This window comes from Phasianus colchicus, chromosome 1 (genome assembly GCF_987193195.1).
Source record: "Phasianus colchicus chromosome 1, bPhaCol1.hap1.1, whole genome shotgun sequence".
NCBI lineage: Eukaryota > Metazoa > Chordata > Aves > Galliformes > Phasianidae > Phasianus > Phasianus colchicus.
Genome location: NC_143436.1, coordinates 110,556,924 through 110,575,417, shown reverse-complemented (window position 1 = coordinate 110,575,417; position 18,494 = coordinate 110,556,924). Strand labels below are relative to the sequence as shown.

The following is an 18,494-nucleotide window of genomic DNA, read 5'->3' as shown; positions in this document are numbered from 1 at the left end:
CAAATCTGTTTTCCCCCAATTTGGTGGCAAGTGTTTAACATTTTGCACAAGTCCAGGTAGATGATGTCAGTTGCTCTTTCTTTATCCACTGACACTATAACTCCATTATAAAAGGCCACCAAGTTTGTCAGGCATTGGTGAAGCCATGTTGGTTACCATCAATCACCTCATCTCTTATTTTCTGTGTGCCTTAATAGGGCCTTCAGAAGGATCTGCTCCATGATCTTGCCAGACACAGAGGTGAGACTAATAGTAGTTTCCTGGATCTTATTTTTTTTTCCTTCTTGAAAATGAGGGTTATGTTTCCCCTTTTCCAGTCAATGGGAACTTCACCACACTGCCATGACCTTTCACTTATGACAGATAGCAGCTTGGCAACTTCAACTGCTAGTTCCCTCACAACCCATGGATGGATCTCACTGGGTCCCATGGACATGCGCATCTTCAGGTTCTTTAGATGATCTTGAACCTGATCTTCACTTACAGCAGGCTGATCTTCCTTCTCCTGGTTCTTACCTTTGCTTTCTGTAGCTTGGATGGTATAGCCAAAGCCCTTGTTGGTGAAGACTGAGGCAAAAAAATCATTGAGTACCTCAGCTTTCTTTGCATCTCTCATGATCAGGTCTTCAATTTTATTCCAGAGAGGACCCATATCTTCCCCAGCCTTCCTTTTATTACTGATAAACCTGTAGAATTTCTTCTCATTCCCCTTTATGTCCCTGGCTAGATATAATTCTATCTGGGTTTTAGCTTCACCTGATTTCTGGCTTCTTGGACAACTTCCTTGTAGTTCTACCATGTAACCTGTTCCTTGCTTCCACTCCTTATAAACTTTCTTTTTGCACTTAAGTAAGTTCAGGAGCTCCTTGTCAATCCACAGAGGCCTCCTGACATTCTTGCCTGCCTTCATTTTTCTTGGAATGCACTGCTTTTAGGTTTGGAGGAGATAGTCCTTGAATACTTATCAGCTTTCTTGGGTCCCTCTTCCCTCCAGGACTTTATCCCATGCCATCCTGCCAAGAAATTCCCCAAAGAGTTGCAAGTCTGCTCTCCTCAAGTCCAGAGTAGTAAGCTGGCTGTGTACCCTCTCTGACACCCTAAAGATCTTAACATTTACCATTTCGTGGTCTCTGCAGTCAAGGCTGCCCTTGAGCTTCATGTTACTCACCAGTCCCTCCTCACTGGTCAAGGTCCAGCACAGCACCTATTCTCATGGATTCCTGTACCACTTGGAAGAGGAAATTATTATCAACAAATTCCAGGAACCTTTTTGATTGCTGATGCCTTGATGTGTTGTACTTTCAACAGATACTGGGGTGGAAGAAGTCTCTCATGAGGACCAAGTTTTGTGAACTTGAAGTTGCTCATATCTGTTTATAGAGGGCCTTATCCACTTAGTCTTCCTGGTCAGGAAGCCTGTAGCAGAATGTCAGTATGGCGTCCCTCTGCCGGAGAGGAGAAAGGCACTACAGAGGGACCTGGATAGACTGGATTGATGGGCCAAGGTTAACTGTATGAATTTAATAGGGCCAAGCGTCGGGTCCTGCATTTTGGCCACAACAACCCCAGGAAACCCTACAGGATTGGAAAGGAGTGGCTGGAAAGCTGCCTGATGGAAAGAGACCTGTACTCATAGACAGCCAGCTGAATTTGAGCCAGAAGTTTGCCCAGGTGGCCAGGAAGGCCAATTGCATCCTGGCTTGTATCGGGATTGGTGTGGTGAGCAGGACTAGGGAAGTCATCCTGCCCTGTACTCTGCACTGGTGAGGCCTCACCTCGAGTACTGTATTCAGTTTTGGGCACCTCAGTATAGAAAGGACACTGAGATGCTTGGAGCAGATCCAAAGAAGAGCAACAAGGCTTGTGAAGGGCTTGGAGAATATGCCCTATGAGAAGAGACTGAAGGAACTGGAGCTGTTTAGTCTGGGGAAGAGGAGGCTGAGGGAAGACGTTATTGTCCTCTTCCAATACCTGAAAGGTGCTTATAGCAAGAGCAGGGTTGGTCTCTTCTCACTGGTGACAGGTGACAAGACGAGGGGAAATGGCCCTAAGTTGTGCCAGGGGAGGTTTAGGTTGGATATCAGGAAACACTTCTTTACAGAAGGGGTTGCTAAGCTCTGGAATAGGCTCCCCAGGGAGGTGGTGGAGTCACCATCCCTGAACATGTGTAAAATCCATTTGGATGTGGTGCTCAGGGACATGATTTAGCAGAGGGTTGTTAGAGTTAGGGTAGTATGGTTAGGTTGCAGTTGGACTTGATAATATTTAAGGTCTTTTCCAACCTGAGCCGTTCTATGAAGCCAGTAGGTACAATTAAGCCAGACCCGCAAGACACAACAAATGAAAACTACAAATGATCATACCTTCCCTGGGATATCTACTTGACCCGAGGGCCCATCTTTCTATTCTCCTCTCTTTCTTCCCCAGTAAAGAGTGAATGTTACACGCTACTAACATTCGTACACCATTCACAATCTTGTCCTGCTGTGTTTTCATGATTTCTCCTACACATATGCTTAAAATAGGGCTTACAGTCCTACTCTGCTTGATGGAGTATGTCGCACAGTAAGCTATCACAAAGTAAAAACATTTTCTGTCCACATTTAGAGACTTCTAAATTGGAAGTATCCTATCACTGGCTCATTGAGCTGCTGCCACATACCATGATACACTGGCATAGTAGAAATCCATCCCATCCAAAAACTCCTGAAACTGTAACATGTCTTAACTCCCTCTCTTTCTTCTTTTGTCCCACACATACTAGGCCCTACAGAAAATAATCTCCTAGACAGTGCTTAAAAAAGTGCAAAGAAGTGCTATGGGATTAGCAGCTAGAAATCATTTGGGTAACAGTTCTTCTTTTTTAAGCTGGTTAATAGATAGGAAAATTAGTTGCCAATTTAAATACTGCCTCATTTAACACAACGATTCCTAATTACATTATCAGCCCATCTGGCAAGAATTGCTTAGAGCCATCACACAAAACAGAAAACACTCTAGCAACTATATGCTGTGTTTGCCCACAGTTATTATGTGTAATTATTGGCATAGATTGTCAGTCAGCTTATTTCAGCAATTTGTTTCTACAAATTAATAATGTTATAATATACAGTGGCTTTTTAGGAACAGTTACTATACACTATTTTCAGTGTTATCCAGAATTAGCACTTACAGCCTACTTCCTAATAAATTCAGAAGACTAAGCTTTAATGCAGATTCTTCATCTCTTCCTTTTGAGATAAAGAAATAAAACCTAATTAAAACATGAGTCAGAGAAATCTCTGGATGTGTGTCTAGATACAGGGCCTGCAAAGTTGCACATCAGCTGAAAGCCTCTGTGATGAACCATTTCTGTTTATAGAATGATGTATACTTCACTGGACAGACAGGACAGAAACAAAAAAAGGGTGTCAGTCTGTACAAAAGACTGGCACGCTGCTGCTGAACACTGGAGCAGGGACAGGATTCTGCAATTTTTCATGGGTCGTTAAGCAGTCCCTGGACTTGAGCAGCCCTGCACCACTTCACAGAATCACAAGACTGAGGAGGGAAGAAACCACTGGAGGTCACCTGATCCAACCCCTACTCAAGCAGGGCCAACTACAGCAAAACCAGATAGGTTTTGAATATAACTAAAGAGATTCTAGAGCTTCTCAGGGCAACTTGAGCCAGTGCTCCATCATCCACACAGTGAAGAAGTGCTTCCTGACAGTCAGGTGGAACCTCCCATGTCCTAGTTTGTGCCCATTCCCAGTTGTCCTAGCACTGGGCTCTTTGCACATACCCTTCAGGTATTTATACACATTGATGAGACCTTCCTGAGCCTCCTCACCTCCAGGCTGAGCAGCCCCACTCTCAGCTTCTCCACACAGGAGAGGTTCTCCAGTCCCTTCATCATCCTGGTAGTACTCCGTTGGGCTCTCTCCAACATGTCCATGCCTCTATTGTACTGGGGAGCCCACTACTGGACCCAGCACTCCAGGTGTAACCTTACCAGGGCTGAGCATAGAAATACAGAATGTTACTCAGCTGTTTGACTGACGGTTGCATACCACTGGTGACACTGGAGAAATTCCCTACCCAACTCTGTGGCTTGGACCTTATCACTTCACCTTTGTGGAGAATGAGGAAGTGGGAAGCCCACACATGTTGGATCCAGGAGGAGAATTTCCAAGTGCTGCTTTGAGGAAAGCCACCTCACAGGAGTCAACAGACAAATTCTTTGCTACTTCTCTAGAAAGGTTTCGCTGCACAGCTGAGATAAGAGAAGTGGTGCAAGAAATCAAAATGACAAAGCAATTAAAGATTTTCTAATCAAGTTTGTTAAGCAGGTGGTGCCCATGTTTTACTGCAACGTCACACTTAGGGACACAGGAGGAGATGAACTATAGAAGCATGAAAAGGTGGCCAAACCAGACAGTCAAGGATATTACTGAAGACAATTCCTGCCCTGGTGAGAACAGAAGTCTGTCAGAGAAAGTGTGGTATATTTGTAGGAGTAAGCTGGAGAACAAATTGTAAATGGAGGCTCTTCAGAGCTGTCGTAGATCAAGTCCACAAAAACTTGTTCAGCATTTGCTGTCATTTCCCCCTGTCACATACTAAATATTGTCAGGACCTGAGATGTGATCCCATATTTATATAATCTTTACCTTAACTCTACCACCACCTGCCTTCTAAGACACTTTTCTGTCACTGGCCACCATCATACCTGCATTGGGCTAACAGAAGGCAGTCTCCTGCCCCAAATCTTTTCATGATCTGAATTGCTGGGTTGGGAAAAATACTTTTTTTTCTCCTTGGAAATGTAGTAATTTCTTTCTTTGCCAGAAGATGAAAAGTACTATCAGGATTAGCCAATCTTTCCCTGTTTAAGAGAGCTGTGTGCTTCTGTAGCTGAGATTTGTATTAAAAACACAAATGCTAAAGATGACTGATTACTCTGAAGTATAAACTTGCTAAACTAAATTGTGACTTGAAATATGAACATCTGACTCTGGGACTGATGAATAGTCATTCTGAAGAGAAATATTACAGGAAGTGCTTTATATATATTATCATTTTGACAATAAGGGAAGGCTATTATGGTTTAAAGACAAAAAAAAAAAAAGAAGCCAATCAATCCTGGTAACAAAGGAAAATATCTATTCTTCACTTCTGCACCTTCCTTTCCACCATTTCCTTCAGTTTCTTCAACATTAACATTCTTCCTACACACACAGTCTCATGTGGTATCTTATTTTTCAAGCTGGAATTTATTTGCTGTGTCTAGATTCATCATACAACACATCCATCCTATTCATGTTATATGAACATGCTTCACTGTTGAACATGAGCAATTACTTGTTTATCTTAGTGCTGTGAGAATCGTAGCAATTTTGTCTCACTGCCTTTTCAGAAAAGATTGACCTTTTTTCCCCTCTTTTCTTCCAGATAGAAGATCCTCTCCTGTATCAGTGACTTGGACACTGAATAGCTGACAAAAATGTGTGCAAAACAACTCCCTCATTCGTCAAAACAGCTATACCTCAACTGAAGTCATGCCTTGTTCTAAGGCATGTGTTTTAAGGAAAATCTGGACAACTCAGAACAAGTTCATTAACAACAAACAGGCATTCCAACACTGGAAGGCTTGAACTGTGCAAGATTGTGGAAAACTGTGATTGTCTTTTAACAGAATTTAAGCTTATTGCATCTTCTCCAGCCTTTCCCACTGTAGGCAGCACTGCATCATCTTTTACTTCTAATGTGAAGTAGACAATTAGTTGTTACTAAGAGCAGTCTGATGTGCTTACAAATTTCAGAGAGGAAAAAACATATATTATCTATATTTATACTAAGGATGTTTGTGAATTCAAAGATTATGACATGCTTAAATAAGTGTAAGATTAAAAAAAAAAACAAACACAACAAAACACAAACATATCCTGAAAGACCAAAAGCAAGTTTCCACCTGTTAGTAGGTGTACAGGAATTAAATTCATCAATTTTCCACTAATTACATTACAGCACTGAGAGAAAAGAGAAGTGTAGGCTGAATACCACCGAGACTAACTCTCCTGTCTTACTGCAAGGCTCACTAGGAATCTCAGAGCCCATTCAGCCTTGGTTTAGCGAAATGGGCATCTGAGCTTTGTGCCACATCTGAATCAGTGAGCATCCCATCCAAAGCTCACTCCTTCCCCATTGAACACAGAGTCAAAGTGTTGGAGAGACAGCTATTCAATAATTCAATATTCAATATTCGATAATCCGACAGCTAACAAGAAACAGAAGAAATCCCTGAAGACTGTTTCAACCATTAGCCTGAGTCTTGGAGATGGGCTTGTGAATGCCATGGCAGATTTCACCTTCTGAACCTGGATGTCATTCCTGCTTTGAAACCACCAAGCGTAGTCACAGTAGAGCAGGCTTGCTGGGCCATGCTGGGCAGGATTCTAAGCCCTATGGAACAATGGCCAGCCATATGATATAGCTATGAGCTCATGGGGCTGTATGTGCTGAACAAAGACCTGGGGAAAGGAAAGAGCTTATAGTTCTTTAGTAAACAGGAGGGCAGGAGAGATGTGGGAAAGACTGCACAGCTGTTTCAAAATACAGGAACACCCACCAGCCATAAATGGTTTCGCTGTCCCCAGCCAACTCCTCCTTAGCATCTACGCACTAATATCCATGTGCTTAACCACACTTCATTCCTGAAGTAAAGAAAAACACTGTCAAATTGTCTCAGTTGACCTGAAGCTAAACTTTCCCTGTAAAACAAATACATCACTGAAAAAAAAAGAACAACAACAACAAAAAACCATCCACCTCAAGTGTCTTAGCTTAGACGTCTGCTATGTCTGTTCTGTCTACCACTATTTCTTAGAGCATGATACTTTTAAAAAACACAGTTCTATGTCAAACATTTCAGAGGGTTATTTTGTTTTGTTTTACAAAAAAAGAAAAAGGAGAAAAGAACTCATCATGCTAATATATTACTTTTCAGAATATGAAGAAGGGGTTTTTGCTTTGCTTTTTTTTTTTTTAAAGGAAATGAAATCAGTAAGCCCACGTTAATGTATTATATGCAGTGAATTATTATAGCCAGAAGCTGCATACAGTTTAGAATTTCAATTTTCCTAGGCTTTCTGCTCTACAAAATTAGCTTCCAATTTATTTTGTCAGTCCATCCTTTTCTTAACTTCTATTGTTCATTAGAATCAGAGAAACTGCTGTCTGACAAAAGAAACTGCATTCGTATTTTTTTTTTTTCTGCCTACCTTCAGGAGTCCTATACTCTAAAGAAACTCACCTCCCACCGCAGTATCTGTAGGATTGAAAGTTTTACACATTTACGCAGAGCCAAGCTACACCAAATAAACTGAAAGCCTGCCCCAGCTAATCTGACCTTCCTCATGCCGCACATACAAGCTTCTATACCATGAGTCACTGCCCATGTTTACTGTGCCAGTTGGAAGTAATATAACTAATCAAAGGTCACATTTCAAACTTCAACACACCTTATGAAATCCATTCCTAACACTCCTGAGTGTAGACTAGGAGGTATCTCTAGCCTCACAAAATATTGCTTTAACTCTTCCTTTTGTCAAAGACAAGATCTTACAGTAGCAGGCAGAGCCAGCAGCAGCCTAAGAGGAGAGCCTCTGTCTCACTCCTGTACTTCTACATTTGCAGGATAGTAGTGAGAAAAATCCATCTTTTAAGAATGCTGCATGCTCGACCTGATCTCAAAAGCCCTTTTCCCTCTCCTTCCCTTGTCAGTTCACTCCTGTAGCTACACAACTCTCTTCAGGTTTTTTTTCTCCCTGTCAAGATGTTAGTTTCAGAGACGGGTGTTTGTTAGTAAAGGTTTTTCAAAGCCTGAAGAGCTGCACGAGGAAAGGTGAAAGAAGGACAAGCCAGACACATCAGGCTGAGCTGTTCTCCCTGAGCAGGCTGTCCTCACCCAGGTGCTGTACCCACACAGTATAGCCGCTCACTGTAATGTTCTTCCAGCTGTACCTAAGGACTCCTACAGAAAGGTCTCACACATCTTTTCTGTGCCTTTCAGAGAGCAGGACATTGAATGCCTATACAGTATATTCCACCCATTTCCCTAAAACACTGTAACAAAATCATAGCAGATAAGCACCATTTTTCTTAAGACAATCTTCATCTGCACACCGCAACAGTGAAATATATCTTTTCAAAACACTAAAACCAATGGACACGACTACACCTGTGAGAGAATGCCCACTTCACTGCTCTTGTGGAGTTTATGGTTGTGAAAGCAGCCTCTGCCTTCTGGAGGCCAGAAAACCATGGGCTAGCCCATGGTCACACACTGGCATTCCTGAATTAGCCAGGATCGTGGGACACAGGGAGGTCCATACATGAGCACCCTCCTGGAAACACTAACTATGCAGCTCCCTGTATTTCAAGTAATGACCTACACTATAAAAACGTCACAACTTGCTCTTCAGGATGGGCCTTCCAGCACTGCTTGATTTTGTTCAGCCTAGGAAAACTTCTACAGTATGGCCAGATAGGGATGTTTCCACCTGGAGAGATAGCCACCATGACCTAATTTTACACAGCCACTGGATTGTCGCTATATGAATGACAAGGGACAGGACTGGATCAGCTGCTGCAATCAAGAAGAAGAGAGAGAAGACATCACACCAGGCCCAGCTGTGACAAACACAAGGATTGCAATTTGGCTATTCAGACTGCATTCACTGCTATAAAAGCTGTGCCACATCTCTGGAGAAAGCCATTGGGTCAAACTGCTGCCCACTGCTCTGTGCTGCCTTGATCAGCCATGGGAATGTACGCAAGTGGCCTGGGGAATGTACACATACAGCTCCAGGTCTCTGAGCACAAACAAGGTGACTCAACTCCATTGTTTTTACTACCCTGGTAATTATTACAGGGAATGCAACTAACGTCTTCTGCTCCCCATTCCACCTGACCTATTTAGGGTATTACCATGAGCAGAATTTGATTGTTATCATGGGTATTTACTGAAATCATACAGTGGAGTTCAAAGGCATACACAAAAAGCAGCTTTCCAACTCATAAGACTGGGAAGGACTACTTGATTGAAAAGAAAAAAAAAAAAAAGCTTACAAGCCATGTCACAATAAAGTTTGATTTATTAAAAATAATTATGATATTTTTATTCATATTTATTCTAACACTATAACTTAAAAATTCAGAAGGGCAATTTGAAAAGCAGACTTGATTTTCAAGTGAAATAAGATATGATTTTTTATTTTGAAAAAAAAAATAATAATAAAAAGCAGCAGTATTACTCCCCCTGCTCCTGGACTCATTTATTTCTCTCTCTCCTTCTCAAACATGCACACTTTACTCTCTTTACCCTAGCTAATTCTGTGGAGGCAGCAGCTCTGGGAAATGAACTAGCTTTGCCTGTGGCTCATACATCGTTACAATTGTTAACTAAGTTCTACTATAAAAATCTTTATTACACAGGAGAACACAGAGGCATGTAGGAACACAGCTTATTTTCAGATACCAGGCTGAGTTTTTAGGGCAGGAAGTTAAAATACTTTTTATTCTCTCAGGCTTACAAAGGCTGCTTCACATAGAGAGGTTCCTGCTACCCTTTCTTCCAAATATCAACCTGTATGAAGGAGTAAACTACCCTCTGCTTCAGCCAGGAGCTAATATCCATTGTGTGATGATGGTACCTCAGGAACCACAGTTGCCTAGGGTTTCTAAACTTCATGTCCTGCCTGGAATGGCTCTCCTAAAGCCTTGCAGTATGCAGTCACTCTGCTGCTTGTGCTGAAGCTTGGGGTGCCCAGACCAGTAGAGCACTAAAAGTATGACTATCAGAAATGGAAAACACTGCAGGGCATACCTGATGTGAACAAAGTTCCTAAATCCAAATAAAAATGTAGATAGTATTACTGGTATTTGATCATTTGCCAAGACAAGGCTAACTTAAACAATAAACAGAGTGCCAATGAAAGTTAACTTTAGCTGAAATATGTAATACACTCCAGCATTTATAACTAAGGCTGCTGAGAAACTTTCTGATTTTGTTTTCCATGCATTATTTATTTCAGCAATCCAAATGCAAAAATCTGGCACTCTGGATAGTGTGAAATGTTTGTGTTATTCCCTGAAGGACTTTGCATCTGTGAAGTAATGAGAAGATTATTCTGTGACAGATAAACTGAAACAGTGTGACTTCATCAGATGTTACCTTGCTACAGCATTTTTAAAATTTTTCAAAGTGTGACCACCTTTGGACTACTCTGTCATATCTGCAACCTGAGAGCGTGGGAGAAGAAAAATAAATGAATCAATAAATAAAAATCTCTTCAGTCACAGGAAAATATCAGCAGGACTGATGAATCAGTTTCTGACATGTCCCAACTCCCTCTCACTTGTGACTTGCAGACACCTAGCACCTCCCATGAAGGAAAACACAGGGCTTTCCATACTGTGCTCAAGCAGCCTGATAACACTGCACTAAATAACTTCCAAAAGGGTACAACGTGCTCTGTCTTGAAAAGATGTTACAACTACCAATATTTTATGTTGCAAACACTGACAAGAGTTCTGCGTGAACAGGCTGATAATTGTTGAATTCTCGAAGTTATGATTCTAATTAAGTAGAAAAAAAGAGAGAGGAATAAAAACCTCCCCCTCAAGATTTCACAGTCGAAGTTGCAATTTAGAAAAACAAATCTGCAGCTGAACTGTGCATTTTCTTTCCTCATACCAAATAAAATGACTTCAGGGAACACAGGGAGACTGGAACCACCCTTCCATATGACTGCCTTTTAGGTAACCCTTTTGATTCCTTAAAAGCCCCATACAGCCCATAGGCTGACCTTCTGGCATGAAGCAAGAAACAAAGCGAGGTATGGTGTGGCAGCAAAACAAGAAAGAAGAGCCTAGGTGGGGAGAAAACCTTCACACTTGGCCTTGCTGCAATGCTGAAGGTAGGCTTCACTGCACAGCAGGCCCTGAGGCACTGCCTGCAGCCTGCTCACAAGGCAGATCCACAAACAAATATCAGAAGGAATTACCTAAGAGAGAGCTGCCAAAACAACCTGATTACTTTTTCCCTGTCAAATGGCAGGAGCTGGCCTTTCATGAGAGAAGGTTTATGTTCCGGCCCTCAAGTGCAAAGGTTACTCTTGGCTCCTGAGTTGGCTTTTTCTTCCAAAAAGAAAATCCTAATGGGAAAAAGCACTGCTGGCAAAGCAGTTACAGATCCCTAGGAACCGATGGGTGTCTTTAAATAGGAGCTTCCCAAGTATTACTGCAGCATAAATAACTTTCCTCTTTAAATTAAAACTGGACTATCAATCAAGACACTTTCTCCAAATGCACGTAGTGTAACTTAACAGCAGTTTTTGCTAGTAACTAGGAGTAAAAATATACCAAACATAAAGCTAAATAACACCAACTAATTTTAGTACACACAAGCTGAGCAAAGACGACAAAAATCTACAAGTAATTTACTTTTCATTATTTAAAATTACTAGTAAGCAGTAACAGGATTGTAGAGTGCAATTACTGTCTTAATAGATTCTTTTCAAGAGCCTCTTAATTATGACACATTAATTGTATTCCATGAATTCTAATTTTCACTTGTTTAAGATTTTTTCCAGCTCACTTATTTTCCTCAAATTCTCTCTCCACTGTATTCCACAGAGGAGGTCTCTTATAAAAAATAAAAAAAATAAAAAATAGGATCCAGAACATCAGTCCCACAATGCTCCTCATAAAGTAGCAGTGAGAGGTCCAACTGGCCAAAGTTTCCTCTCATGAGTGTCTGTGATGTAGAAAAACGCAGAAAAAAAAAGGAGACAGATATTTGGCTAACGTACAATTTTAAAACTAGAGGTTTCATGTGCAAAATGCTGCAAATAAAATAGATTTTAGTCCTGCGCTATTTAAGTGCTTTGAAGGATGCTGAGCTAACAGATACAGATTCAAATTTAAAACTCTTTATTTCTATAGCAGTCTGGTATCTGTACAATATGCATACCATTTGCTTCACAAGCTCACATTTACATAGCAAAATGAGGCTAAAAAGTAGTAGGATGTATGACAGTTCCATCAATGGTAGGGAAAAAAAATTCCTTTTTCTCAGGCAGCTCAATACTACCTCTTACTTTGAATACCTGATTTCAAGCTCTAATCTGAGCATAAATTAAAGTAACACGTTCCTTCACTTATTAACATAAATTCTGATCAATTCTATATTTTACAACAAGTTAGAAAAGGGAGAGAAGAATGTTTGATTCAGACTGGAGAAGCATATATGCAAGGCTATGTAACTATCTCAGTTTCTTTTTTCAAATGTACTTATACTTGGCAACGACCAGATAACATTTTGGTTCACAACTTCACCTACAGTAACTGAGACATTTTCTAAGGTAATAAAACACGGACACCAAACACAGCAGCTAACATGTTCACAAAGAGTCAAAGTCATGAGTTCCCTTTAAAAAATGAAAGACCACTGCACAACACAGTCATTTTTAAATTGATCTTGCCAGATACTATCCCTAGAGCTCAGAAACCTCTGGTTGGAGCTTAATATATATATATTCCTCCCTTAATAAACCCAAATTCCACATGGGTTTTCTTTTGTCCACTGGCTTTTTTCCTTTTTTTTTTTGTATCACTCCTGCTCTAAATCCCAACTGATTCACTTCTTCATAATAGGCAACATTGTTATTTGTACACACTCTTGTTTATTCTTTCTAAATTTAACTTGATGCTTTTGCTTTGGTAGGGGATGAAACGCTTGAGGCAGTAAAAAGCATGAACCTGCCACTTTCTGCCACGTCACTGATCTTCACAGCCACCCTTCTGCCCCAGCTCACCAGAAACAGCAACTGTGTTTGCTATGACCAGGGACGCTGGATAACATATTCTAGCATTGCTCTGAGTGTTAAGTGCCTTTCAGAGAAGTCCTGGAAGAAGCAGGTGGGGCTCTAATCCAACCCACTTGTGCTGGCACATAGAATCATTTCAGCTGGAAGGGTCCTTTAAAGGCCATCTGGTCTAACTTCCCTGCAATGAACTGGGACACCTACAGCTACGTCAGGTTGCTCAGAGCCCTATCCAGCCTGACCTTGAGTGTCTCCAGGGATAGGGCATCCACCACCTCTCTGGGCAAATTGTGCCAGCACTTCATTACTCTTACTGAAAAAAAAAAAAAAACACCTTTCCTTATATCCAGTCTAAATCTCTCCTTGTTTTTCAGTTTGAAACCATTTCCTCTTGTCCTCTCACAACACACCCTGCTAAAGAATCCATCTTTAAGGACATCCTGAGGAACTAGCCTCTTCCATTCAGTGACATTGCACATAGACATTACAGGCCATGGTGAACCTCTCAAAATAAACCAAGGCAAAGCCTTGCTACAAAGTACTACCTATGCTATATAATACTAAGGCCACTACATTGTGGGTAACTCATGATTTGGGCTGCTTTTATAATACTGACTCAACTATTCCCATGCAGTCAACCTAGAAAGGCTGATTTTGTATGAAGGAGGTGCTGGAATGCAGATTTGTAAAGGAAGGGACAATTTTGTCACCTAAAATTTGGTATTCTTGTCTACTTTGGTTTTGGCAAAAAATATATTATACCCCAACACATTATACCAGAGTATCAGTCCTGTCTCTTGTAACTTTCAGCTCTTTGCCTTTTTTATTTTGCTGGTACTCAACAGCAACAAAAGAATCTACCCAATTCACATAACAGCAGTACACTGCATCTCCACAGTATTTCCAGCAGAGGGATCCAATAGAATTTTGTGCTGCCACCTTAAGATACTCAGTATGTTACAGCACTCATCTTCATTCCATTTCTCATCTTCCATGAAAAGCTCAAAAATATATTTTTGAGATCCACGTAACTATTACAAAACAAAATAAGGGGAAAGAAATGAGAGACTTGAGCTGGAGCTTGCCTTCTAGTATTTGAACCTGGTAGGATCATATTTTCAAAATTTCTCCTTGTATTGAGAAGGAAGGTGAACTTCTTTTAAACAAAATGAAGAAAACAAAGCTTAGCTTCTTGAGGAATGACACAGCTGCAGAAATCAGGCACTTATCACCTAACAAAGCAAGAGTACTGAAATGATGAAATTACAAGAGCAGCTGAATCTTTCCTCACAATATTCACTCCTTGTAACTCTCATGAAATGAAAGCTATCAACAATTAAGGAAGAATGGTTGCATGTTCAGAAATTACTAATGTGTGCGTTCATCACCTTCAAAGTTTCAAGCTGTAAATTATAAAAGTCTGTGACACGCTTGAGATATTTAATACATATCTTTCTTCTCTTTAATAACTGGAATAAATTGAATGAAAGGCAACCTCCCATTGATTATGTGGAAATTGAAGTTTGTGTTTTGCAGCAAAGACCATTGGACCCAACGTTTATGTTAACCTGCAAAGTTCAGAGTGAGTTTATAGGAGAGTTTTTTGCTCACCTCCTGCACAGAACAAACTGCTATTAGCAGGAACAATAAACAAAACCTCTTTGTGCATAGAATGAGAAGTTTAAATTTCAGAAAGGGTTTGCGTATTCAGAGCACAAATCAGATCCTACCATGGTTTCAATACCCACTAATCAAACCATAGATACAGGACTCTGAGCTCTCAAGTGGCGCATGCCAAGCCTCCCTTTGCAACGAATTTGAAGGTATAATATTTATATGATTTCAACAAAAGCACAATTTGGAAACACAGCAAGACTGACAGGACTGCCACTACTTCATATAATAAAGACTAACATAACAGGCGAGATAAGACAACAGTACTCTCTTTGCTAAGATTTAATATGGTCCAGATGGACTTCAAAAAAGCTGTGAAGAACATGGGGTGCTTTCAGAGTTTGACTGTTTCAGTGGTCAAAGGCTTCTAAGAGAAGCAAAATTAATATCAACAGAACTATCAAGAATATAGTGAACAAATGCCTGAATGAGTTTTGATAATAAAAAGCAAAGCAAAGGAATTCCATCAGATTATTTAAAGAAATAAAAAATAAGAGCAGTGTACACAATTCATATTGGACTCTTGCCTCTTCATATTTAAATCTAGCATTGGAAAAAGTGCACCTATACAGGCAGGTGTAAAGCACATAAGCCATCAGACATAGGAGACTATACACTCATGATGCAAGAGACAAATATATCACACTCTTCAATGCAAAACATTACAAAACCTTTTTTTTTTTTCTTTTTCAGCTTTCACATAATCCTGTAGAAGAGATGTATGTGTATTAATGAAAATTAATGCAGGTAATGACAACTAATGCTGATCTGGTAGCTAATCTGAAGATCTGCTATGATCAGGTATCATATAGTAAAACTGGAAATGGTCAGAAATACTTTCACTGCAAATACTTTACAAAATTGGGCTGACTACACTCAAATTTTCTCTCTTGAAAAAAAAAATTGACTTCACACAACTGCTCTATTTTTATATTGGCAGAACAAGTATTTCAGAACTGCCATTGTGAAGCTCAGTTCTGTACTGTTTATCTGCTGTATGACAAATCAGACTTGGAACGAAAGCCAAATTGTGTGCCTTAAATGACCTGAAAATATAAGTTCTTTCATAGCAGCTTCCTTCCAAGAACTGAAATTAGAAAAGAAAAATTTCTACTAATGCAGTTAAGTAGTAATACAAGTTCAAGAGTGATAAAGTCTCCTGTGAAACTAATGTTTACCCCCATACTGGCACAGCAGGCTTTCTACACTAAATGCAAAGCTACCAGGCACCAGCAGCCTTATAACTGCAACATTAAATCTTGTGCCTTTTTTCACAGCCTGCTATCTGGTCTTGATACGTTCCTGCCTTGTTTGCATTCCCCCCCCCTCACTGAGATGCTGTGCAGAGCAGTAGCCTTGCTCCCTGGTCATTCTGCTCATTTCTCCACAGCTCTTCCTTGCTGGCAGGATTCCTCTTCATCCATGGCAAAGCACTGGAGCAATGGTGCCGTGTGTCTTGGCTCAGAAGAGGACTGAATGGGGAAGGGAATTAGCTTTGGGAAAGTCCCATGTCAGGGGTTCATAGAAAGGAGGTATTCAAGGCATATACTCTAGCTTGCAACGTGTGGCAAAGTCAGGCTGGGAGGAATCTTTAAATTAACTTAAAACATCTCTCCTTTCCTATCCAATCACGGTCCCCTGTGACTCCAGCAACTGCCTGCCCATGGAGTTTGATGTGATCCCAGCACTTGGCAGTACCAAGACAGCACTTTCAGTGCCAGCACTGTGAGAGACGCAAGTGGAAGTGTCCTGCAGCAGATCTATTGCTCACTGTAGAGCAGAAAAGCAACAAGCACATTCATGGTCTTTAAGTCTTCCAGTTTCAGGTAGGGAATAAGATAACAAATTCCTATCCAAAGTAGCAAATAAATTTTAACTGCACTCTGCTCCATCACTACATGCTGGGGTCTGACATTCTGGAAGCGCATCTATAATGTTACGGCAACCATGGTGGGCCTGCTCACATGAATAAAATTTATTATGTGTGAGCCACCAGGAGAGATCCTTTAAATAATTAACCTTGGAAGAACTCAGAACTTGGTTCAAAACAATGAAAGCTTTGCAACTGGACTCAGAGTTTTTTCAGGTGGAAAATCAGCAAAGCACGTTTGCATGGCATGCAGTGCAAGTAATAGTTGGCTGTTAGTATAAGTGAAGTCTCCAGGCATACTGAGGGCAGACCTCTAGTTACATTATCAAGAACCTGTCACATTTTTCCTTTTCCATTTCTTTCTCTTTCAAAATCCTCCTAGACATGCAAGATGACATCTTTTGCACTCACCCTTTCTGCCTGAAATTATTTTTTAATTTAAGACACACAGAATTGGATTATTAGCCCAATTCAACCTGATATCTTGATGCTGGCAGAAAACAATATTGAACGTCCCTCCTAGGAATGAAGACCACGCAATGCCACACTCTCAGAGCTAATAGAAAACACAGCATACACTGTGGAGGAGGGATTATTTCTGTCCTCAGTGGCTACCAGGCCACACCTGGGTACCTCAGACCTGGTTAGCTCCTTCTTAACCCCGTTTATAGATTGTAAAATGAGACACTCATTCCTAAATATTGAGCTCGCCATCAAACACTTCAATTACAGCAACAGCGATCAGTATTGTTACATCCATGTGTAAAAAAAAAAAAAATCCCACAGAAGCCCCCAAAAACGTGATATCTACACCTCCTCTGCGGGCTGGGCGTTCTGGCATTCCCTGCCTCGTGGCCACGGAAAACAGCCAAAGCAGAACAGGGATTTTTGTGTACACGGGGAACACCAGGGCTCAGCCTCAGAGAGCAAACTCCGGGTCGGGGAGGAGGGGGGAAGGGTGGAAGCCCCGCGGGCTGCCAGGAAACGGCCCCTCTCAGCTGACAGTCATCCTCCAGCCCCGCCGCAGCCCGGCCGTCCCGTGACGCGGCCGCGAGAAAACTTCGGGCGCTGCGAGGCGGGGAGGGGAAGGAGGGCGCGAGGAAACTTCGGGCTCCCTCCGCTCCCCACACGCCGAAGCGGTGGTGGGACGCAGTTCAGCGGGGGATTCTGAGTGGACCCTCCGAGCCGGCTGCAAAGTTGCGCCGTGCTCGGCATCGGGACAAAGTTGCTTTGGATCGAGCGCGGCGGAGCCCGGCTGCCGAGATGCTTGCTCTCCCCCACATGGCTCCCCGCTGCCCCCCCCCCCTCCCCTCTCTCCTACCGCCTGCGGCGGGGTCCCGATCAGCATCTCCAGGTAGTATCCTCTGCCGGAGTCCCCCTGCAGATTCTCCACCATGGCCAAAAAGTTGAGGCTGCCCGCGGGGTCGGAGGCCAAAGCCAGGCCGCCCGCTTCGTCCTGGGCATCCCTCTGCCCTCCTCCGGCGCTCCCCGGTCTCAGCGGCAGCGGGGCGGGCGGCGAGGCGCGGGGAGCGGCGGGTTGGGACACGCGGAGCGGCAGCGAGAAGAAGGCCCGGCTGAGCCCCGCGGCGCCGGCCAGCAGCAGGAGGAGGCTGGGGGCCGCCGGAGCGGCCATCCCGGCGACACGTCCCGGCTGCGGCGGCTCGGACGGGAGGCAGCGGCCGCCTGACTGCCGGGCTGGAGGAGGAGGAGGAGGAGGAAGGCGGGAGCGGCTTCCCCACGCCCCGGCTCCATCTCCCCCCTCCCCCCGCGCCGAGCTCCTCCTCGTTCCCTCCGCACGGCCCCGATGCCCGCGCTCGGCAGGACAAGTTGCGCTCCTCCCCGCGGCGGCGGAGAAAGTTGTGTCGGCGCGGTCCGGCCGGCGGGGCGGAAACTTTCCGAGAGCATCGAAGGGACGGCAGCGGGGGCGGTGGGATCGCCATCCCCGCCGCCCCCCCGGGGCCGCGCCGTCGCCGTCGCCGTCTCTCTGTGACCGCGTGTCCTGTCCGTGTGTGTGGAAATTCATCCGCTGCATTAACAGCGCGTCGTGATAAGAGCGGGGCATGACTGGCGTCCGCTTATTA

General features: G+C 42.7%; 1 protein-coding gene across 2 annotated transcripts in view; it reads right to left on the bottom strand.

Annotated features, from left to right (window-relative positions):
- BACE2 (beta-secretase 2) overlaps window positions 1-18,285 on the bottom strand; it is a 61,327-nt gene extending 43,042 nt beyond the window's left edge. For both annotated transcript variants that reach the window (XR_016459282.1, XM_031612721.2), the window contains exon 1: window positions 17,735-18,285. Coding sequence is in view for 1 of the 2 variants with exons in the window: in XM_031612721.2 (XP_031468581.2) it covers window positions 17,735-18,046 (312 nt within the window). In the remaining variant the exon portion in view is untranslated. The remainder of the gene's footprint in view (window positions 1-17,734) is intronic.
- Window positions 18,286-18,494: the final 209 nt, after the last annotated feature.